This window comes from Branchiostoma floridae, chromosome 8 (genome assembly GCF_000003815.2).
Source record: "Branchiostoma floridae strain S238N-H82 chromosome 8, Bfl_VNyyK, whole genome shotgun sequence".
NCBI classification, from domain to species: Eukaryota; Metazoa; Chordata; class Leptocardii; order Amphioxiformes; family Branchiostomatidae; genus Branchiostoma; species Branchiostoma floridae.
The window spans coordinates 14666165-14691039 of record NC_049986.1 but is presented as its reverse complement, the minus strand read 5'-3'; the positions used below and the strand labels follow the sequence as shown (position 1 = coordinate 14691039).

General features: G+C 38.8%; 1 protein-coding gene across 1 annotated transcript in view; it reads left to right on the top strand.

The window, feature by feature from the left end:
• Positions 1 to 24875, top strand: part of LOC118421317 (DENN domain-containing protein 1A-like) — a gene marked incomplete in the record, with an annotated part of 53219 nt that overhangs the window by 26132 nt on the left and 2212 nt on the right. The window contains 24 exon segments of the mRNA XM_035828562.1: positions 378 to 442; positions 8259 to 8302; positions 8589 to 8641; positions 9337 to 9453; positions 9890 to 9959; positions 11908 to 11940; positions 14090 to 14185; positions 14627 to 14680; positions 15128 to 15189; positions 15643 to 15691; positions 15998 to 16047; positions 16473 to 16523; positions 17238 to 17283; positions 17458 to 17562; positions 17968 to 18093; positions 18465 to 18566; positions 18954 to 19044; positions 19488 to 19567; positions 19799 to 19831; positions 20219 to 20287; positions 20575 to 20715; positions 21181 to 21290; positions 21903 to 21971; positions 23059 to 23160. Coding sequence (XP_035684455.1) covers positions 378 to 442; positions 8259 to 8302; positions 8589 to 8641; positions 9337 to 9453; positions 9890 to 9959; positions 11908 to 11940; positions 14090 to 14185; positions 14627 to 14680; positions 15128 to 15189; positions 15643 to 15691; positions 15998 to 16047; positions 16473 to 16523; positions 17238 to 17283; positions 17458 to 17562; positions 17968 to 18093; positions 18465 to 18566; positions 18954 to 19044; positions 19488 to 19567; positions 19799 to 19831; positions 20219 to 20287; positions 20575 to 20715; positions 21181 to 21290; positions 21903 to 21971; positions 23059 to 23160 — 1818 coding nt within the window.

The following is a 24875-nucleotide window of genomic DNA, read 5'->3' as shown; positions in this document are numbered from 1 at the left end:
AGTACTACATTAGACCACCAAACCACGAAGCCTGGTAGAGGCTATGCATTTATAACATTTATGAAGAATGATATAGGACAACACATGGTAAAAAAATCACCTTTTGAAAATCTGTGACTGTGTGCGACGTTTTTCAACTTTGGAGTGGGAGAGAAAAATCTGTCGATGTGTGCGACCTTTTCCAACGGTTGTGTGAGAGAGAAAAATCTGTCAATGTGTGCGACCTTTTTCCACCGTTGTGTGAGAGAGAAAAATCTGTCTGTGTGTGAGACCTTTTTCAACCCTTCTGTGTGAGAGAAAATTCGTTCTATGTATACGTTTAATTTTGCAACACTTGGCCCCCAATACCTGACCCCTTGTTCTTGTTTTGTCTGCAGGGAAAATCCTGACAGGACGTTTGAGTGTTTTGTGGAAGTGTCTGCTCCAAGTGAGAGGAACAAAGGTGGGTTTTACACTTATGTTCAAGAGGTCAACATCTGGCCATGGTATACATGTACATGTACATGTACAAAATGTATCCCATGGTGTAGGAATTAGGCAGTACAGAGAAAGGAATATTTTCTTAAGAAAATATATATGAATACTTTAAATTGACATGCTGTCTAAATGTACTACAATGTTGAATTTTAGATATTCCAAGAGGTTTTTTTTGGGGGGGGGGGTACAAATGTACCTCCTCACTGCTGCAAAATCATGACAACGATATTTCTGCTACGTGTACAGTATTGTGTTAACCTAGAGCTGTGCAGTATGTGCATGTCTACATCATTACAAATATTTGTGAGAATAACAATTCAGTAGGTGGCCATGTTTATCAACCCATTTCATTGCTCCAGGTTATATAAGCTCTAGATCTCTTTCTGAATGAGGTAACCTCATTCAAGGAATTCCCCCAGGGAACCTACAATAATTACATCACATCATAGCTGTATGTGTTATGGTATGGGTTTATCTAATTACTTCCCATGGCTTAGCTGTATCTAGTATAGAGTAACCTCTAATCAGGTTATGGAATTTTGTCCTGCATTTTCCAAAGCTTTTGCATTCTTGTCTTGTTTACTCTTGAAGTCTTTGAAGTACTGTATGCATGACTGTCTGCTGACTGATACTGACAGGCTAGCTTACCTATCAGTATGACCCCAGGCAGTCGTTACACAAAAAAAGCTGTATAGACATTACCTCAAGGTGATTTAAATGATTGTTAAGGGAACATCTTTTGTCTTTAGAATACAGCATACCATTTTGTACTGTCAGACGTCTCAAGATAGGACTGAAATTTTAGTTATTGCCAACAAGTACATGAGGATATTTATAATGTACCTGCCCCACACTTGTATGTATCTTATATTATAAGGATACTTTTGTATGTCCATACTTTTGTATTGTTTGAAAACTTGATTTTTGAAGTTCCCATTTATGATGTACATGGAAGGACCAGATGATACAGTTGCACCATTTATATTTGTGCATACATTGACTAGCCAAAAATCAGACAATCATTATGTCATGCCAATGTTTGTCTATACAATATTAATTTACAGTCCCATTGGTACATGTACCTCAATCCAAGGTTATTATGATGTCATATGGGTATGAAATTATGTGATGTTGGACTTTCCCAAACATGGGCATAAGCATGGACATGGACATACACACCAATCATCATGTTATGGCAATTATCCTAATATATCATTGTGTCATTGTTTGTCTACATTCACTGAAACCGTCATAACATTTATGGTATGGAACCAAAGAATTTCTTCTGTGAGACTGTCATGGTGGAAGTAAATGGATGAGACAGACTCACCAAACATTATTGTTCACCTTAAGTTATGGCTTATACCTTAGAGGAAAGAAGTGTAGAAACTACATGTGCCATCAGATGTAAATACAGCTCCGAGTTGCCTCAAAAGTGTTTTATGAAACTTTTTATAGTGTCCAAAATAATTCAAACCTGAACTGTGTACACCTCAGAAATCTGTATGACGAGCATTCCCACAAATTATTTGTAAGAATCTGCATAATATCACAAGATTATGAAATTATTGGTATAAAGCTCATACTGTGTGCATGGAGTTCCAGAAAGAGCCAGGAAACAAATGACTCAGTGGAAATACCAAGGGAATAGTAATGTGGGTTGAATGCTGACATGGGAATGCTACTTCCCTTCAAGGCTGTCAGCAGGATGTGTTAGTTTAGGATAGCAGCCAGATGATTAACTCAGTCAGGGAACTGCAGATAGACTCTGGCTGTCTTTAGATTCTCTCTATCTAAGAAGGGGAGTATGATATATATTTACTATCATTCATATCATTGCACTGTGAGTATGAGTAATCTTTGGGGAGGTGTCTCCAGAAATTACTGGAAAAAGTAATCCCAGCCTTAACACAAGTTTTATACACTAGGCAGCAACTACCTGTTAAGATAGATAACCTTATCAACGCCCCTTACCTTTTGTACATTGCACCTTGGAGTTTTCATGTATCTTAGGGGAAAATAGCTTCTCCCTGCTCTGTAACCATGCAATCTACACAAATTTGTGGCGAAAAGGCTACTTTAGCAGGAGGGAGGTTACTCTCAGTTCCTCTTTATGGTACAACAGGCAGTCATGCACAGCTAACAAAAGTTAGGTTACTATTTTTGTGCAGAGTAAGAACAATTTACAATGTATATTTATTAAAGTTTCAATCACAAGTTCATGTTTTTGCACCAAACAAGTAATTGTGCCAGGCCTGGCTTTAATAAATGTTTCATCATTACAATTTAACTTGGATCCACTAAATTGGACTTTACTACCTTCTGATTACCCTCTGATTACATGGGGCAAGGTCAGAATATCAGGAGGTCACAAAACCAGGGCCATGTGTGTGGAAGGTAAAAAAAAGTCTCAAAGTCAAAATTTCAATTATATTTTGCTCCAAGCCCCACATTCTACAAGAAACCCATTCTCCAGTGATATGCTCAGCTATTTCATGTGTCTCCTAGGAGTCCAACTCCAGCTGTATATTTATTATCATAGTTACCAGAATAATAATGGATATAGATGACGTATGTTGTGCTTCCAATGTTTCCCCCTTTCCCATCTGTACAGTGTTACAGTGTTAGGCCCACTTTACATTACGCTTTTCGCGTTAGCGGGACTGGCGTTAGCGGGACTGCGTTAGCGGGAGCCCCGTGTAAAGAGAGTTCCCGTTAACGTAGTCCCGCTATCGTCAAATTTTCTCCCGTCCACTCCGAAGCGTACGGCCGTAGGCTCAGCGGGAGTCCCCGTCAACGCCAAACTGCGTATAAAGCGAACACGTCGGGCTCGCGTTAGCGGGAGTCAGGGTTTAGACGTTTAGCATAAAGCGCGCGCTTATTAGCATATGGCGCGAAAAAATGGTGGGTACAGAAACTCAGATTTGCAAAACATTGGAGGAAAATTGCCAGCAGCGATCATGTTCATAACGCTGGGTAAGAATACAGTGATACGAAAACAGTCTCCCGATAGTTACTTTTTTATATAGTAGTAGAATGAATGTCAACCCAAAAATCAACCCGAACTACGCAGAAAAAATAGTTTTCACGGCCTGCCTTTTCCGTAATGGCCACCTACGCAGGCTCTTACGTCAATCGGGTCTGCAGTCAACCTTCAAAGCAGGCGGGATGTCAGCGAAAAATAGTCTCATTCTCACATTTTTGGACGACCTACTTTTGCACAATTTTCGTGGAAGACCTGTAAAAAAATATACAAGTTCGATTCCGAATATTTTCTCCTGCAATACATCGTTACGTTGTACCGAAACCAGAAGCCGCTATCTCTGCAAATTTTGTATGAAGTAATCCCATTACGCGTCTCCGATTGGCCGTTGCTATGACAGTGGTGGCCGTTGCTATGACATTGGTGGGGAAATTCCCGCCACATGAACTGCTGGCAGCTTGAGTTTTTACGTACGAGGTAGTTATTATACCTGCAGGAATTGTGCGTATATTCACGGTTATTTCAGTACGTAGCCATAATTTAGCAGGTCATCACTGAAAGAAAGGGATCTTCTATCAAACAGTTCGCTTTGAAAGGGTTTTTAAGTGCTTTTTTATCGAAAATTTTGTGGTCGAAGTTACCGGAAGTGTCAGCGAAACAACAACGTAGTCAGGGACTTGTATTTCTCATGCAAGTCACGTATTTGAATTTTCAATCACTTGGTAGCGGTATGCAAACAAAAAATTAACGTTTGTTCAATATAACAACGTGCAGCTAAAAAAAACTGCTATCTTTACAGGTAGACTTTCACCAAGATTTTACATTCCACCGCGCGCCGCGGGTGTCCTGTCAGATTTCCGGGCGGTGTGTCTAAAGAGGTGCCGATAGCGGCGTCCCGATAACGGGAAATTTACCGCTAACGCGAAACGCGTAATGTAAAGTGGGCCTTAGTCTCCACTGCATGGGTGACTGAACCAGAAAATTGTAAGGCTTCCTCTTTTCATACAGTCATCTATCATCCATACTTCCTTGTGAGGCTCCACAGAAATAGACAAGTCATGTTAGCTAGCCTTAAGTGTACTTCCAATGGTGTCTGCCACATCTACAGGCTGGATTCCAGGTTACTATGGAAAGCTCTGTAATAAAATGTAAAGAAGAATTTTCAGACAAAAAGTGAAGACAAAGTCAAGAATAAAAGTAAGACTACTAAAGGACTGTACTGTACTCGTAACTTCACTTGTACAGCATGACTGGCAGGGAATATGGTTATACTATTTGGCAGCCGTCTAGACCCTGGCGCCAAGGTCCAAGATCCAAACGGAAGAAGCTAGAGTCTTGTCACGCAATAAGAGTGACGTTAAAATGACTTGTTAAGAAACTGATTGCTACAGAATTACACTTGTGCACCGGTTTGATATGACATTTGTAAACAAAAAATTTGAAGTAAAATGTGCAGTCATTACTTGTGAATTTACAGTCCTTGGAATCTGTCTCTTCCCTCTGAAGTTATATTGGATGAACACACAAGGGGTATTTTGATTGCTAGGATGACCTTGCCCTAAATTGTTGAGCCGTAAAAAAGGAATAGGCTCTGAGGCACAGTAATTTGTAGATTGCGTGAAGTAAATAATGTAGCTGTAAAGGAAAAAGATCATCATACAAAAAGATAATCTATTTTACCAAGTCTGTTAGTATGAAGAGACAATTTCTTTCAATACGAGAGGCGTTCAATAAGTAATGCCCCTGATCCATTTCCCAAAGGAGGAGATTAATGGAACTTGGTACAGTTAGTAGTCTTTCTCTTCATAGGAATCACCCGGAGTTGTGCATTTCTACCATTGTTTGATGCAGCTCTGGACACCGTTTTTGTAGGACACCCCAGGTTGGTCCTCCAACAGATGCCTCATCAATGGCAGAAGAGGGACGACCAGGTCTGGGAGCTGTTTCCACAGACTTCCGGCCATGTTTGAATTCACAATGCCAGCGTTTTACAAGGTCATATGATGGGGAATCATCACCATAAGTTTCTTTTATTTCATCAAAAGTCTCATTTGGTATGTGTCCTTTCAAATACATAAACCGGATCACTGCGCGACACTCAACTGGTTCCATTTCACACCTCGTCCATTTCACACCTGACTCAGTCAAACACCTTTAAATCAAAAACCAAAATTAGTTCAGAGCTGTTTTTTGCAACATAAGCTATAGAGATATGAATCATTACACATGCAAAATTTCATCTAGATCAGACAACTGGAAGTGGGTCAGGGGCATTACTTCTTGAACGCCCCTCGTAATGTGAAGATGTAGATTTAGACTTATCAATCATAATTCTTGGTAAGGTAAACTCAGTTTATACAAATGTAGCTTACTTTAATCTAATGATACACTTTCGTTCCTTTAATCCTTTACGTCCTGTTTTTTTAAAGAGTTGACTATTTTTGTAATGCAGGGCTTGATTTTGGGAGGTAATGCTGATGATTACAGACCTCTGTGGGTGGTGTGGTTATTTCTGCCAGGCAGACAGCAGGGTGTAAAGCTGAGGTCATGACCTCAGGGCAACCAGCTGTTCTAGGGAGATATGGTCTGGATCCAAGTCTGGATCCAACCAGATCATTCCACAGCAGGCTGCTTCATGTCTCCAAGCAGATGTTAGCCTGGTGTCCAGCCGTAATATAAAGAGAAGAGAAGAGACTCAGGAGCTATATTACGGCTGGATACCAGGCTAAGCAGATGTGGGAGTATAGCCTGGATACCAGACCCCAGCCCGATCTTAAAAATACTGGGCTTGGGTCTGGTATCCAGGCTAGTAGGAGTTAAGCTTGTTTTGAACATATTTGGTGGTGTTGGTGTTTGTATGTTTTTCTGATGGTGCAAAGTTTTTACAGACCTACAAAATCAAGGAAAATGTACATAACACTTCTAGATGCACTGACATCAAACCCAACTGCTACATCTGCCTGAAGATTGGTAACTAATGATCTTCTACTAAGTTCTAGGGCAGACTCTGGTGCAGCGCGCACTTGTTGCTTGGACTGATTGCCATCCTGGTTAGTTAATGCCCTCCTTGGTGGCACAAACAAGTTTGTTTACACCAAACAAGGAGATCATGTATACAAATCTGTCTGTTGCATTATAACATGTAACCTTGAAGATTGGACACATGCCAAGTGTGATCCAAAACACACAGTCGTGACTGTCTGGAAACTGTCAGCCTAAAAAAAAGTCATGCACGTATATTTTGTGCATCATCTGATCAGGTGTCTTCATGATGTCTTAAAGATATTAGAGTAACCTATACATGTGCAGGTGTATGGCCTCTATCAGTTAGCAATTACTGTACTGGATTTAGTTTCGCGGTATAGGGAAAAAGGACTTTTCGCGGTGGTTTGAAGTTCGCTGTAGCACCGTGCACTGTAGTCTCTTACTGGCATGAAAAAATGTTCGCGGTAAATTTAAAGTCGTGGTAAAGCGGCCACCGCGAAAACCGCGAACATTAAACCAACGCGAAAGTTTCTGCATTTACAGTAATTAGCATTGTCCATGGTAAAATCCTAATTCTCATCAGTCCAATAGGATCAGCTATGGCAAAATGTATGCGTATTATGAATTGACAGTCTGTGCTACCTAAAAGGCACATCTGTAACAGTGTAGGCTGACTCAGGTTTGTTGCACAAGAGGAACACTGCTTTTGGATGATGAGTATAGCTGGTGTCCTCACCGGTGTCACATACATCAGACAGTCTCTGCCACGTAGGGCACATCTGTAGCAGCATAAGCTGACTCAGTGAGTCAGTCTCAGGTCTGTTGCATGAGAAGGACACTGATTTTGGATGGCATGATGATGAGTATAGCTGGTGTCCTCACCCGTGTCACATACATCATTTTGTACCATAACGTCAGGGTCGACCATGTTATGATTATCATGTGATCCATGCGTAATGTCGGAGGTAAAAATAGCAGACAGGGCTATTCATGAATGATAGCAGTTTATTCAGGGAAGAGATGGTGATCCTGGGTAGTGTTAATACCATGTTATATACAAGTGTGTGTGTAAGTTTCATGTTTATTCAGAGAATGTGATTGTGACTGATCACTGTGACAATGTATATAATACTTTAATAGTGCCTAAGTTGCAGTCTAATCTGTACCTTACATATGCATGTACATACAACTGTTGAAAAGTTATTCATTTCTGTGTAATTTAGAATGACCTTTGGCTTTCTCCCATCTTTATGTCCTGCTATGTTTATATCTTGACTTTCATCTATCAAGTGAAAGGTGCACGTAACTGTAATGTACAAATCGTGAAATATTTACAGTTTTTGTGGGGACCTTTCCACTGCAAAATCATCATTCCACTAGCAATGAAGATCTCTGTAATACATATAATGAATTGTCGTTTGAAGCCTCTAGGTTGCCCAAAATCTAATCATTTCCAGTGTATGTCACACACCACCAACACACAAAGTATGAATCCAATCAATCCAGCTGTTTTAGGTATCTTGTTGACAGACACACACACACACAGACACTATTGCAAATATAACGTCCATGAAGATGATAATAATTTACGTGAGATGCCACACCATGCCGCACCACTAGTGCCAAAATACTAGTGTATGAATTTTTTGTGTAATATAGATAAGAGGAATAATTAAAGGATCTATGGACAACTTTAGGTCAAGATGATAGTGAGTGTGAGTGAAGATTTATTTCTATGAAAATTATCATTTTAGTACATGTGCTGAAAATTCAGTGAATCACTGACATTGAAACTATTTTGATTTGTCATCAGATCCAGAGATAGCATGGAAATATCCAAAGGACTTCCAGGGAGTGGTGAGTTTTGCTCAAATTCTTCAAGAAAATAAAACTGACCAACCAGTGAGCCTTTCTTTTGTCATTCTGAATTAAGATGAAGCATGATGCTTATTCTGGTAGCTACTATTGCAAGGTGGCTTTACTACAGCTTACATTTTAGCCAACCAGTTACATGAATTCAACCCTATTGTACTACTATTTTAGGGCCAACTAAAATGTGTCAATGATCATTTATTTTTCGACTTATAAATGTCTGTATTGATAACGGTATTCATGAAAAATTAATGAGATTGTGTTTTTACAGGATGGAGTTTTGAAGATGATGCCCAAGTTTTGCTTCCCCCTTGACATTGCCGGGTAGGAATATGGGTTTTTGTTTGATGTGATTATTGGTTGCTAATGTTAGATTTCTTAGAATATGTTAGCTCACCCGCTAATGGAACAGTCCACGCATGCGGACTGGGGCCTGGGGAGTTTGGCCTGGTTTTAGAGAACCATGTGAATAGAGTGCTGTTCTATTACGTCTGTGTGTGTGCTTGATTATTCCCTGGCAGCAGAGGGATGGAAGCCAGTTAACAGCTAACTACCCCTACTATATATAGAATACAACACGGTGTATTCCGTATCGCCCAAGGTATCAGCCCGACCACGGGTCGGATCGCCCGAAGGCCTGAGGGTGATCCGACCCGCGGGAGGGCTGAGACCGAGGGTGATGCGGAATATACCGTGTTGTATTTTATTTATGTCATACCCACCTGAGAAAACCACTGTTTTGATGCGAAATGCGCCAGAAGTTGAATAAATTTGTTGCCCTCGAAAAAAAATTGTTGCAACAGTAATGTTCCAACGCCCGAATCAGGTATTCGAACTTTCGATGGCGCCGTACTCGGCCCACTCGAAACAGTTTGATTTATTCGAATGGAGCCCATGTGATAACCCCGGGCCGTACGGAAAGTTACCAGCCGGTCCGGAACACCCGTATGGAACGTTTTCGCGTCACAGACATAAAATTCCATATTATCTTTAGTAACTAGTGTGTTCTTACCACATAGCACTACCCCAGTCAGTGGCCAACACTTCACATTCGTGCTGACCGACATCGACAGTAAGCAGCGCTTCGGGTTCTGTCGACACTCCCCTGGCACACGGTCGTGCCTATGCATTCTCAGGTCAGCTCCGGATACTGTTACATAAAGTCATCTACAAGCTTGTAGCTAGGATTTTCTTATAAGGAGTCCAAATTTTGTGTGTGGTGAGCACTACAGGCCTGAGTATTGTAGGTGGTCCAACTGCATCTACCTTCCATGATACAGAGTTTTGGAGAATTTTAAGTTAGAATGGTGCATTTTTACTATTTTAGTATTCACTATTTCTGCATCATTTAGAATGGTCAAAATGTGTTCCAAAATAACAGGTATGGTAGTAGTTTAGAGTATTTTCACCTACATGTAGGACTGTATTAGGGACACCAAGTATGAACATGCAACCTTACACGTGTGTTCATTATGTAATGGATATACATTAAGTAGCAAGAACTTTTTACTGTACTTGTTCCATGTTGTCTCTCCCCACCCCGTGATGCAGTTTAATGTGTTGTTTACCCAGCTACCTGCCATGGTTTGAGATCTATTACAAGCTGCTGAACACTTTAGGGGAGCTGCTACTAAGAAAACAGGTGAGTGTGATGACTTTTGACAGATAAACAAAAGATTGATGATCTTCTCGTCCAAAAGTACTTTTTCGTATACTATAAGCTTTGATGACAAATTTAGATAGCTTTGTGTGCACACAAAACAGCAAAGCAGATACGTGTATCTTTTTGGCCCTTTTAAAACACTATGCATCAGGTGATGGGTGTTTGGGACTGTTCAATGTTTTTCTATAAAGATTTCAACAAATTCAAACAGAAATACATTGGAAATGACCGATCAGACAAAGTGTATTGTCAGCATTCAAAAAAGGGCAGTGAAATATATTTTAAAGTAAATTTACATTTGTTGGAAATGGAATATTAAACAGAGTACTACTGTTGAATTTCCTATTACAGTATGTTGACAATACATACTGTCATACATGTACAAAGAATGACATTATTCAAAGGCAAGCAGTGTGTTTTTACTTACTTTTATCAAGACCCAAAATTTGAAAGTATTGATCAGCCATTGTGCCAAAGTTTTGGAGAGTCAATTTTGTTTCTTTTTGTGTAATATTATGTTTTTCACATTTGACTGCAATATTTTTTCTAGCATGTCTATACTTGCAGGCTGGGTTAAGGTTATTTTCACTTACTTGCACATTTATGGTAGTAGTATCCTTGTAGTTTTAGGCACACTAGCTGACTGTAGTACAGTACTAGTAGACTGTCTCAAGTCAACAAATGTTGGCTGTGCAACTAACATTTGCAGGGTGTCATGCAAGGGTTATACGGTGTCTACTGACCCACCAGCACTATGTAGTACACAGTGTGTATGACAGTTGTTTGAGGAGTCTGTGTGTGGATGCACAATCTGCCCCACTAACAACCTGTCGTTGCAATGCTCAACATTAAGTTTCAAGTGACATCAGGGCATTATTTTGTATCACAATCATACCAGGGAAAGCTACTTTATTGTCAGAGGTCAAGAAATCTCACCATGACTCACAAACTATTTTTCCAAAAACATATTTTCAAGGGTGATCTTCTGAATAACTATGATAAAAAAAATGAACTTATTCAAACTGAAGAAAAAAGATGAATTTCCCAAGCTTATCTGCTTCTTGCCTCTTTCCTGTTGCAGTAGTTACACATTCAGCCTCTTTGTTCTAACAAGCTCAGCAAGTGATATGTTCTATAATACTAGATATACTTGAAGCTAGACACTTAAAGATATCTCCTTACATTGCAGGGCTATCCTGCCCTTGAAGTTTGGAAAATTGTTGAATACAAATGTAAAGAGACCACTGTAAATTACTACATGCATACACAGATGAATTATGGGTTGAAGCTCAAGACAAACATTAAATTTACCATGCTATCCAAAAGTTAACATTAAACAAGCCCAGAAAAGTTCTTTGTGTGAAAGGTTCAGAACTAACCCATCCTCTTCTTCATTACACACATCATGATATTTCCTCTGCATTTCCTAAAGATATTGTCATTGCTTACCATTGCTCTAACTGACCATTTTAATGCATTTATAGTCAGCATTGCTTTGCTTTTAATTGCTTTCCTTTTCATTTGCTCTGGGTGGAGCTCATATATATGATATTATACATTATCAAATTTTATTTTTGATTGAAAATTGTATTGTTTGTAAATAACTTTACCTTCTTCACAACTTTTTCTTGAAGTGGTATTCCCAGAGTTAATGCTATGATTCATTGTAAAAATGTGGTGATTATTCTTTGTTTCTTAAATTGTTTCTTAGTAACCAACTGCTCAAAATTCACCAACCAATAGCTCTATTGAGATTGTGAAATTTAATCCTGCGGCCCACCCGCTCCTCTTCTCCCCTCTGATTGGTTTTTATTCTTGTCTACTCACCATCGACCCATCCTTCCGTCCGTCCATTCGTGTGTGTGTATGTCACACTTTCCGGGCACCCCTCCCTCGCCATGGTGTGTGCTGTACTTGGTGTGCAAAGGGGGTGACTACATTTACGGTTAGACACTTACTGGTAAGTTTTTAACACCGTAGGTAAGTAGGTTTTAGGAGTACGGGAACTCTAGTTGGTACTTCACTCCTCATTTTACACTCACATCAAATAGCTGGTGATTTAGTACATGTACAGTACCTAATGAAAATATAAAGACCAATTCTTGGAAAATTTCATTAGTGCATAACCTCATTATTTAGCATAGAAAGTTTTTCTTTATTATAGGCCATTGGTTAATTATACATGTACATGTACGTGTACGTACATTGTATATGCATGTAAATGTAATCCTCTTTGGTTCAGACCTGATTTTGCTTTTTCATTCTACAATATCTTACCTTCATGTCAGATTTGGCTTAAGTTAGTTGGAGCAAATTTACTATTGTTCCCAACTGCTATTTTTCAAATATATTGTCATATCTTGCTCTACTTTCATTTTTTTCCCTAGTTTTCTGTTTTACTGTCATCAATTTCTCTAGATTCTGAAAATTGGAAATGCGTTACAGATGTTTGACACTAAAGATATTTCACATAACTTGATTAACCTTCTAACAGGAAAGTAGTCTGTGATTTTCTCTGCTCCAGAAATTTGATGTGATTGTTGTAATGAGGTGTGTATACATGTACTAACTCTGGGTACTGGTATGACGATTAGTGCAATGTTTTGACTGCTCTCCCCTCTGTCTGTCCATGACATGTGTGTACATCAGAGGTCTGATGATGTTGCTTATGCTGTCTCACTGGTGAGTAACCCTTGCTATGCATCCCTGGTACTACTGCATGTCATCTCTAAAAAGTAAAAACCTTGCTGCAATCTCTACCTTACCATATCTGTCTTTCATTCCTATGTTTTGTAACCCAACATTAAATTTGCAGCCTTTTCTAGCCTTTTTTAAGGTAGTACATTGAGGTCTGTGACATAGATTATCCCGAAAGCGGTACAGTCAAACCTTGCATGTACTTTTCCTTTACTGCTTGCAGCCCCACTTTTTAATGTTTACCCCCTAACCTCACCAAAGGGTGAACTTTCTGATCAAAAGTAAACTTCCTTATTTCAAGAAAGGTGAAGTGTCAAGAATGTTGTACCCTGCATGTCACTCTTCAGCACACTGTCTTTTACTGTGATTGTGTATCTTCTGCATGAGAAGTGAATGCATGGACAAAGGATCACCAGGGAAACTGAAACGCAGTGGAAATGATAAAGCACTTGCACACACCTTTAGTGCATGTCTCACGTTATAAAAATTTCACTTGACACAGAGTAGTCTTGGTTCCATTTGTGTGGGATGGACAGCGTTTCGTCTGTCAGTGGAAAGCAACTGTATGTTTGTCAGGTCTGAAAAAAGAGCAAGAAGCGTAGAGAAGTTACTCGTGAAATTAGTGAACAAATGAATGCACTTTTTAATACTGTTATTGAATGTTGTTATGTTGGTGTAATACTTTTATCAATGAACATGTTTTGTCACTACAGTAGTACTTAGGAATTTTGTTGCTGACATTTCTTTAATGTTAAGTCATTGAGTATGACTGATGATGGATCTGAATGTGTGAGAGTATGTAAGAATTGGTCACAAATTAGTGTTCAAATTAGCTCCATGTAGTGTGGTGAAGGATCACTGTTATGTCACCGTAGTAACTATAATTGTCATGCACTATTAACAACCAAGATTGCATACAACCAAGAAATCTATGATTAAATGCATGTATGTACAGCAAAAATAGGGTAACTATAATTTGTGATTATTCAATATTCTATCCTTGGATGAGGTTTCACTGACAGTAACAAATTTATAGAAATTTGACTCCTACATGTACATCCATCCATTTGAAATACCTAGTGAAATTTAGATTTTTACCACATATGAGTACTGTCCTTGGTGCTGATTCGGGGTTAGTGTTTTAGAAATTAAGAAAACTACTGAGATTGCACAGAATTATCAATGGAAACCCAGCAGCTCAGATGGCATGCTGTCACAATTGTGTAAAAGAGTATATAAGAAGTTAATGTGTACTTTGTTCATTTCTGATTTGTAGTACATTTGCTATGTTTGTGTGTACATGTATGTGGGTAGTATGTAACAACTGTAGGAGATAAAAATGTGCAGTATGCAGAATTTCCGCCATGTTTAGCCTTGACTCTGAGTCTGAGGCCTGTTTCTTTTGCACACAGGAACAAGACATCTCCTCGATCCTTGAGGCAGTGTACACACACAGGGTTCCTGATCCAGACACATTAGTCAACATTCACCCCAAACAGCCTGGCCTGGTAGGGCACCGGAGCCTCTTTGTATTTTGTATTTTGTATTTGACCTGTTGACATATACTTTTCTATATAGTAAGGTTCTTTTGTCACAACCAAGGAGTAACTTATGTCCAACGTTTCTATGTCTATCAGACACCATCATCAGGGTAGAATGACTGGAAACTACTTCTTGGCCAGGTGGTCCTTTGGTGTCAAAGTGGTCACTTGCACAGGTTTAACCGCATTGGAAAATGCTGTTCTGCTAAGCATTATCAGTAACAACTTGAAGTATTTTTCAAATTGCTTCATAGATAAGGAAACAAAAGAAAATCGTGTGCATGCTTTGTGCCAACCTTGGGTGTCACCAGCATTGTTCATAACCAATATACATTATATCAGTAATGTTTCATTGAGCTTACATGTAGGAAAATCATCTTACCATGTTATCATCTTTCCACCCCACAGGACTTCTCCTTTACATGTCCTGACTCAAGTCGTCTTCCTTCCATACCAGAAAATGTAAGACCACATTTTTACATTTTCGTTACTTAGCCCCAAGGAGGGGTATTTTACTGAATCAGATATTGTTTTCATTCCAATCTGCACCACTGGCAAATAACCTATAGCTAGCTGACTGAATTAACGACAGTCATCGGTATTACCAATATCAGGCTCCACAGTGTCAAGCAGCAAAGTCAGCCTATCTTTCCATAATTGTCAATGTCATGTTCATACGAGTCAGTATTACAACAGGGTGCTGTCCTTGCGGAATACAATGTATATACTGTAAATGTGCATTTACATAAACATTATCCTTGGAAGAAAGGTACCCAAGGACAGACATTTTCCATGTCATTTCTCCTGTCATTGTTGAAAATTTGACCGAGAAATACACCTAGTTTGTATGTGTCTAACAGTGTTAAGTACTTTGATGACCAGAAGCTATGTGCACTTTTTTCATTGCAGAGAAATCTGACAGAGTACTATGTAGCGGTGGAACCTATCAATATGCTTCACATCTTTTCAAGGTAAGCAATAGTCAAGTATGATTAAAAATGGAAAGAGCAATAGTATGCATATTTGTGCTATTGATACCTACAAATGTAAAATTGATCCATGAAGTTCAAGTACATTTGTACATGTAATCTGATGCGTGCAGTTGTAGTACACAACCAGTCCTGATTGTAATTTATTGACATACAGCTGCTACTTTTATGATGAAATGAGCTTTTGATATTTCACAGTGCTGAGGTTGCTTAATGCTGTCCATCAGCTAGTAGACAATGACATTATTCCTTATTCAGTGTGTGTCCTCGTGTGTATTTTACTGACTAATTAGTTCAATAATTGACTGACAGGCTCTTCCACATACATGTATATACGTGTTATACTGTGTGTTTCAGTTGTTGGTGTTATCTCTTTTTTTTAATTAGATTTATTTGGGTTGTGATTTTTTAACAATGATGTCTCATAATTTACAGTATGTTGTATGAGAGAAGAATACTCATCACATCTAGCAAGCTAAGCACAGTAAGTATTATTAAGAAAAACTTGAAAGATAGTGTAGTACCCTTTTCAATAAATTGTGACATTGTAACATGTGTTATGTAGCAGGTATGTTTGCTCATCACCTTCATGGTTATATAACTTATTATCCATGTCGATGTAAGTATGCAGAGCTTTTTTTGCCTTAGATGTATCTTACCTTTGAAATACCATTTGACAAAATATTTCTACTAGATACATGTATACATGTCGTAGTAATGGTCAAACAGATTTTCTGGTATACGCATGATTGTGTAGTATGGTAACTTGTGATATTGTTTCTCCACACAGTTGACTGCAATTGTCCATGGCGCAACATCATTACTCTACCCCCTCTACTGGTAAGCTGCATGCTGTGGAGAATTCATGGATTTCGAACATCTGCTTCAAAATTTCTGTTTTGGTATTAAAAATAACCTATCAGATATTATTTGTATGATTGACCAATCCTGACAATTTGTATGATTGACCAATCCTGACAATTTGTATGATTGATCAATCCTGGCTGTTCGTCACAATTATCAGATCAACCAATGAGAGGATTACAATTAGAGGTTTGATCAATGAGAGAGTGGCTGAATGCCTGTCATATATTTGCATTCTTACGAATTTATAATAGCATTTCTACCTTTTGACAGAGGTGGATGGTCTATAGGATTGGTCTATAATGAGAGCTGAAAAACTTTCCTGTGTATACAAGTATTATTTCTCTTGGTCCATTTCGTAGCATATCTTTCTCATGATTACATGTATTTGATTTCCACAGGCAACATGTGTACATCCCAGTCATACCACCACACCTGCTGGACTATTGCTGGTAAGTCTGTTGTCATTCTGAGCCATTCAGAGGTATCCTACAGGGTTGGACAAGTCCACTAGCCCCATTGTTCCAGGCAAGTGAAAGTGCTGTTTGGGCAAGTGCATGACCTACCGTACTTGCCTGATCGGGCAAGTAAGACTTTTCCATTGAGTGAGATTTTATACAATGTTACCTTTTACAGTGATGACATCAAGCAAGGGTCAACATTGAAAAATAGAGACAATAATAAGAATTCCATTGCTGGAAGTGAAAATGCATATAAAAGTGACAGTCATTTGAATTTTGGGCAAGTGAAAAGTTGGTTCGGGCAAGTAAGTTTTGTATGTGCTTGCCCGATAGGACAAGTGAATTTTAAAAAACTTGTCCAACCCTGTCCTACATTTGTATCATGGCTTAGTAGGCTTGTCAACTTTCTGTTTGCGTAACAGTTAGGGTTAAAGGCAATGGGACTACCTTTACATTTATCTGTATCTGGACACATTTGCATGGCTTTAACATGGCTTTAGTGAATTGGTATTTTGTAAGCTTATGCATTTTGTATTTAATTTGAACAATTTTGTGTGATAGTGTCATAGTCTGTACAGACTGACTGACAGAGAGAGAGAGTCTGTGACTGAGCCAGTCAGATATAGCTGAAGAGTTCCTTGTTAGTATTGCTCATATATACTGCAATTTTTTTTTCTGATGTAATCTTTACACTTTCCTCCACAGTGCTCCCATGCCATTCCTGATTGGTGTTCACACTTCCCTAATGGAGGTATGATAGCTTTCCATGTATGACTAATGCATTTTTGCGAAAATGTTGCCCTTCTAGTTGCAAAATATGGTTTGTACATGATAGATAAATTTTATCCATCTGTCAATTTGTCTTTGTGCCTTAATATTCTGATTAATTCAACTTCTGTTTCACATTTTGTCCATCCATTGACAGAAAGTGCAGAGTATGCCAGGTGTGGAGGACATTGTTGTGTTTAATGCTGACAGCAACACTTTGGACACTCCCTTTGATGACCTACAAACACTGCCTCATGATGTGGTAAGTTAGACATGGGCATTTCATTCTCTACATTTATTTTGGAACATCCCTCCAGCTCTAGAATAGTTGGTAAAAATTGTATAGCCAAAAGTATACCTCAATCAGTGATAAAAGCACAACTTGCATGCTGAGCCCAGGGTTTTTCATTGATGAAGCACTCTGTTATACATGTACAAGCCAAATAACCTGAAATGTGGGGTTGGGTTTAGAAAATGCATGCAGACCCCAGTTGGTTGGAGTCAGAATTCTGATTCCTATCTAGTCATTTCTGATCATTCATGTGTGCTACGTTTGTATGTTTTATGATACAATGTAGCTTCACCATCTGAGCAATTTTTGCATCCATCACATGTACTGTTTATTTTATGCTCTTAAAGGCAGTTTTCTCGTCTATGTTCTGTACAGATGTCATCTCTCAAGAGTAAACTAAAGAAGACAGGTACTATGCAGGGTGAGGGAGTGGCAAAGGCTTACCTCAGAGCCATGGTCCATCTCATAGGGGGCTACAGGGACGCTCTCAGATTCAAACCTGTAAGTATATTCTACATTATTGTATGCATTCTCATGAATGAAATTGTAGTGATGTTCTGTACACTATACTTGGAAATGCCATGTAAAAGAAGAAAATAAATGTCAGCTATAGAAAATTGGGGTGCAAGTATGTAAAAGTTATATTAAAAGATTGTAAATATTTGTTAACATGCATGAGTCATAATATGTACGAGTGTTTCATTTTGTTTTCAGCTTGGGAATTGTATTTCTGGTAAAACACTGTCATTAAGATGATCAACTCCAATTATTCTGGAGATTATGTTTATTTTATAATATTCTAGTCCATTTTGTGCTGTGCAGTTATATTACCACTTATTTGGAAATGACAGATAATATGTTTGTCTACACAGGGAGAAGAAATTACCTTTAGTGAAGAGGCATTCATCTCATCCAGATCTAACAGTTCCAAAGAGTTCCTGACCAATGTCATACAAGGGCAACTCTTCAAACAGGTCAGCAGTTCCAAGAGAAAATCTCTGTTGTGGTCTGTGTGTTTAAAATCTGAGCATGAGCCTCAGTCATGTGTTTGCTAAGTTTGTGTACAGTATTTACAGATTTATTGTACTGGGAAATCTCCTTAAGGGTCCTTTTTTTTTGACAAGGACAATGAACAATGAAACCACGGGTTAAATGCCCCATCTTAGTCCCCTCCAGTGCCTGCATCATTATTAAGCAACACAGCCATGATTTTAACTCACTACTCGTTGTCAGTGTCACTAATCACTGGACTTCGCACAACACTGTTTAGTGATTACATGTGCTGATAATTTCAGTTTGCCATTTTGAAATAGACGTTGGAATTAGTGATTTAAATGTTCCTATAATTCCTTTCTTTACAGTTCATAGATGGTAGGCTGGACCTACTGAACTCTGGGCAGGGATTTAGTGACGTGTTTGAAGAGGAGATCAACCTTGTAGACTACAGTAAAGGTAAAACCTCTCTTACACACAATTAGTATCAATTATTGGCTAGGTAATTTTCTTCCCTCACCATATGGTGCATGGAGTGGTACCAATCTTAGCTTCAGTAGCCCTTGGCCACACAACTTTGTGCAATCACTGCAGTAGGGGCTATGTCTAGTCCACAGGTAGTTGTGTGTAGAAGTCCCAAATGCTGAGTGCTGAGCAGAAAAAGCAATGTACCTTTATTGTAGTATTTGGTATGAATCTGCCAGGGATTGAATTCAGGACCTACCAAATGCAAGGCACGCACCTTACTCACTTGCCATTGGACTGGTGTTCTTGCTCACTATGGGAATGACAAATGAAAAGTACCTTGTATCCATCAGAATATTTACTGCAGATATTTCTTTATCCTATTCTGAACGGCTTGTGTTGACACTAACAATGTTCTGTTCTATACCATGTTACAGGCAGCATCAAAACATACACAGCATGGCTGAACAGTGTCAAGAAAGAAGGAGGTAACATCTTAAAAGGGGTTAGGAAAAAGGTAAGCACTGATGCGGCTTCAATAAGTGATTATTTTTTGTAGATTTGAAATAAATACGAAATTCAATATATCTGGATCTAATTAGTGTAAACATATCTTTTACGAGTTGTTTGGCAAGAAAGTGCATTAAAGATGGCATTTTTGCAGCTTGTGAATGCATTTTTTGCATTCGAAATGCAGATATTTGACAATTGTAGAATGACAAGTGCTTCTCTTTTTTTCAATGTGTAGGCAAAACCTGCAGTCAAAAGCATGGTTAGCACTGTAAGTGCATCCCTTTACTATTCTATTCATTTTGAAATAATGTTTATTACATTTGAATGTTGCATGTTACATTGTAGATGCGCAATATCCTTATTGTGAAGCTGATCTCCAAAGTCGCATTTTACTCGATTGTACATGTAACATGTAACAGAAATGCACATACCTTTGTACATTGCATGTGCTGGGCATGAAGTATGTTGATTTGCAAGCAGGAGATTAACACTATAGGTGTGTACTATACATTACAGTAATATCAAGGTATCTGTATCTATATAGCCGGTATAACCGCCCTTCGGCATAACACACCAGCTTCGCAGGCACGCGGCGCAGCAGCAGCTGGTTATATTACACCGGTAATGGGTTTTAAGACATAGCTTTTCTTTTCAGGGAAAGGATGTGGCCAAACTTGCAAAGGAACAAGCCAGGAGTGTGAAGAGTAGATTCAAGCAGTCAAAGGTTGGTTGTGTTCATAATCCAATCAAATCATGTTATACTCTAAGCAAGAGTCATTTATTTGTATTTTTCCCAATGGACATTTAATGAAGTGAAATGGACTGTATAATTGATTGTATAGGTAGTACATGTGTAATATGTGTTTTAATTTGGGAAAATGTACAGTTATGTTGTAAGTTTAATCAATGAAGATTAAGTGAGTCTATGTAGGCTAGGGCTTTTATTAGTGATAAACTTTTTATCTTGTCTGTAATATACAATGTACATATCCTTTAACCTGTTGACCACAGGAAAGTGAGGACATATTTGATGCCCGTAAGCACCGTGGGTCCCAGCCTGGGCTCATCATCCCCAACCGTGCGGACGGACGGAGAAGCGCGCCCGACTCACCCGAGGATGAGAGGAGAAGACCCATCTCACATCCCGTCAGGGTAGGGCCTAGCAATATTCCTTCCTGTATCTTGTCAATCTGTGTTGATGTTAACTTAGCATTGGTGATTGTGATTTTTATGTATCCTGTTACCCTGAATTGACTATGACGTTGACATTTTTTTTACATTTCAGTGATATGTATTTGATGAAAAGATATTTGTTTGTTGTATCTCTACTTTGTGTTATTGCAAAAATTGATGAAAGAAAGTTGTTGCACATTCTTCTTTGTGTTCAGTTCTTTTTACAACCTTTGTTATCCCTTCTTTTACAGTAACTGAGTTTGGGATTTTGTTGTACCAGGCAGATCCTATTCCCTTAAACACTTAATTTTGTTTCCAGAATGCTCCATCTAAAACATTGAGATGTGCAGTAGAAGTGCAGTAGAAGTTGCTAGGGAAATTTTATCATGGTGTGTCCTCATACAGACTTGTATCTAACACCGGTAATCTTTTTTTTTTATTCAGCCAAGAGAAGGACCCCCCAAACCTACACCATATCACCTTCGTCAATCCATGGCCGTCAAGCCGACACAAGAGCTGGTCAGGCCACGAACAACGTTATCAACAAGGGAGAGGTACATGGATTCGTTGAATTGTCTCTGACAGACTGACTACACTTGAAATAGCTTGACCGTGTACATATCATTTTCTTTTCTGTGTGAATCTGTGTTGGTTCTTGTGTGGATTTCTAATGTCTTTGACTGTGGGTTTGCAGCTATTTTCTTGGAACTAATGCTGCTGGTATATGGTCCTTTTAGAGTTTAGGCTGCTTACGTGCAGTTTTAACTGACAGACATATCCAGCATGTACATGTAGTTAAAGTGTTCTGATAGAAAGTTTTATCCCAAGTCTCCAGTATATTTTTGCTACAAGGTTTTGACAGATGTTGTACATATAAAAAAAAAAACAGGCTATATTAGCTCAGTACCATATTTCTTGAAAAAAATAGGAAATAAGCTTTGAGTCCACTGTGCATACATCCTAACCAGAACCATTTCAATTACTGTTTGATGAATGAATCTCGTAATATCTTTCTACTCCAGTCAAAATCAAATGCATGTCAATCAGTTCATTGCCTTCAAAGTTTTGTATGAGACAAAGAAAGTTGAAATTCTGCAGAAGTTGATATTCAGAAGGCTAAAGATAAGTCATCTGTGTAAACTAAGGCAGCCTTTGTCACATTTTAGGGACAGCGGTGTAGAGCAATTAGATCCAGACGGTACATTGGACGGAGACTTGGACGACAACGGTCAATTGTAAGACGGCTTGTCATAATAGCAACAGCAGCAACTTTCTATTTAGCATATAGCTTTCCTCATTACATCCTAATGACTGTAACTGCTTTGTAGTTAACTGCTTAGTTAAAGGTTTTAACTTCAACTTCACTCTGCAGCTTTTCCTGTAACTTCACTTGACTTACATTTTGGTGGTGGAGGGACTTCAGACCTATGCTAATACTAGTTACAATGGTCATTTTAAAATAGGAAAAACACAGGGGATTCCAAATAGAATACTTTCTAAGTAATTGATTACACGGTTTTACACAATTATACATTTACAATTTAGAAAGCAAACAGATTGTATGGCTTTGAGTTTGAGTTAGTCAGATTTGCAGATTTCCCTGTATCTTTCCAAATTAAAAAAATGACCATTGTAAAGTATAGAACCTTGTAGATACTTTATCTAACATATGAGTTTTGCCACTGTAATCTTTACAGTCCCTCTTTTGATTTAGCCAATCTGTAATGACTGGCATACTAGTTGTGTCCTGTATGTTTTTGTCTAATTATGATTTATTTTGCTTTATGTACTGCATGCCATGCCTTGTGAAATAACCTTTGCTTCTACCATTAACACGCATGCTGCATTTAACAGCTGTTAAACCCTAACACCTGACTCTCTTGCAGATCTGCTATAATATTGCTGTAATATTATAAGCTTGCATTGTCATTGAACTACGTTGCTAACTGCTTTTAAGCTTTAATTGATTTTGTGTGGCTGATGCCTAATGCAGCCTTTACTTTTTGCGCTATGATTGTATGTTACAGTGTACCGGTAGCAGCGTGCAAGCCTTAGTTGTTTTACATAGAATGCTTCCATTATTTGGCCACAAGTGCAATATATGTAGTCTGCTATCGAAAGTAAGCAATGTATGTAGTAATTGCATGCGATGTGTTGCTAATTTGCTATTGCATTATTTTGTTGTTGTCCTAGTCTAGCATTTATTTGATTTTACTACTACTACTAGAGTAGTATCAGTGTTGCACACCCTGGCTCTCTGCACAGAGCCCCCGTGTTTTAGCACCAGTGCTAAACGAAGGCTGCGCTATCTCCCGTCTCTAGAACCCGTCATTATGACCTGCTGGACTTGGACGATGCCTCCACAGACAGGACCAGTATGTCCAGTAGCCCTGGCTTCCAGGCTCTGAACCTTGACTTCATGAGGTATGGTAGCATACCCACAGAAAGCTGGTGATTGGGCACTTCCCTTGCAAGGCTTTAACAGAGACACTATATTTTCCTTCATGCAGAATGATATCAAAGATGATGGTATTTCAGATTCTTGCATATCTTTACAAAAAAGCTGGAAATGTTGACCTTTTTTGTTCTGCGGGGTATAAGGAACAAGCCAGCTGCTTTCTTCGAAATACAAATAAAAAAATTTTGTTCAAATCAACCACCCATTTGTAGTTTGCTTCTAGATACTTTCAAAACAATGGAGAAATAACGTTAACATGAGCATTGAAGATCTGTTCTGTTGCATAGAAGCCCCAAATTACTGATGCGTCAATCACCAAAAAAATCGGATAGACAGTGATGATCGATTTTGAAATCATGCCATTTCAATGCAAGAAATTCAGCCAAAATGTACAGAGTTAACCAACCAATTGCCAGCTTTGTGCAGAAGCAAAGGGAACCCTGACAGCAACCCTTGGTGTTCCTGTAGTGTCTGTAACATCACACTGACATCATCCTCATCATCTCCTACCTGTGTGGCTCCCCAGCACGGCTCCACTGGTTTCAGGGTGGGATTTGGTGAAGGAAGACGCAGAGCAGTGCTTCTCTCCTTTCAACCTATTGATTTAGCCAACCGATTGTCAATCATTGCCTGCATATACATGTGTTGCAGTGTTTCTTTAGTTGCGGTAGTTTCTTCATCCTGACGTAACTTGCCGTTTTCAACTCAGGGGTGTACATGTATATTTGGATTGGCTACTTGGATAAAAAATATAAATCTGAATAATGAGTTTTGACGGAAACATTTCTCATCCTTAAACAATTAACAACTGAAATAAAGAAAAAGCACAATTTTAAAGAACCCTAAGCTTACATTCACTTGACTGAGATCTTGGTGGATAGCCAGTAAACCATGTACCTGTAGCTTCCCTGTGTTGACTACACTGTTAGTAACATTTTGTTGTGTACTAATTCACATTTGGTTGCAACTTGCAGTTTGGTTGCCATGCTGTGTGTGAGTTGTGTGCTGCACGTCAAGGATTCATAGTGTCATTTGTAGATCTTGCCGTGTTTGGATGCTGATGTACATGACTACTTGTTTGCACTTGTCATGTTGTAGCCTTCCCTTAAGTAAGAGTTTCTGTGTTACAGCAACAAAAGCTGTGGTGCACCTGCACTGCATCTGAAAGTACCATACTTGCTCTAATAACTGCAGACATTTGACCAAATTATGAGCCCAAATCCTCATTCTTTTTAGACACTGGTAACAATACTGATGAGCAAGATTTGTGAGCTAGGGAATGATGACAGCTTGACTTTATTCAAGTCTTTTTCAAAAATTACAGTAGTGATGGACACGTTCTCAAGTGTCTGGTACCTGCTGTTCTTGGAGCAAATTGGTGTGTTAGATGTATCTGATGGTTCCAGCATGTTGTAATGCCTGCTTCTCGTGTTTTACAGGGACTTGGAGGATGTGTTTGCCTCCATGCGCATGAAGGAAAGCAGCAGTGAGGAAACAACTCCTGTATCCGAGGAACCAGAAAATGAGGTTTATATTCTTGTGTTCAGTCTCACTTTCTTTTCTCAATAGGTAGAAACACATGTCAATATCACTTCATACTGAAGTAGCTGTTGGCATTTGAGCAGAGTGTAGACGCAATGTAAAAACAAGTCTAACGAAATGTAAAAACAAGTCTGAGGAA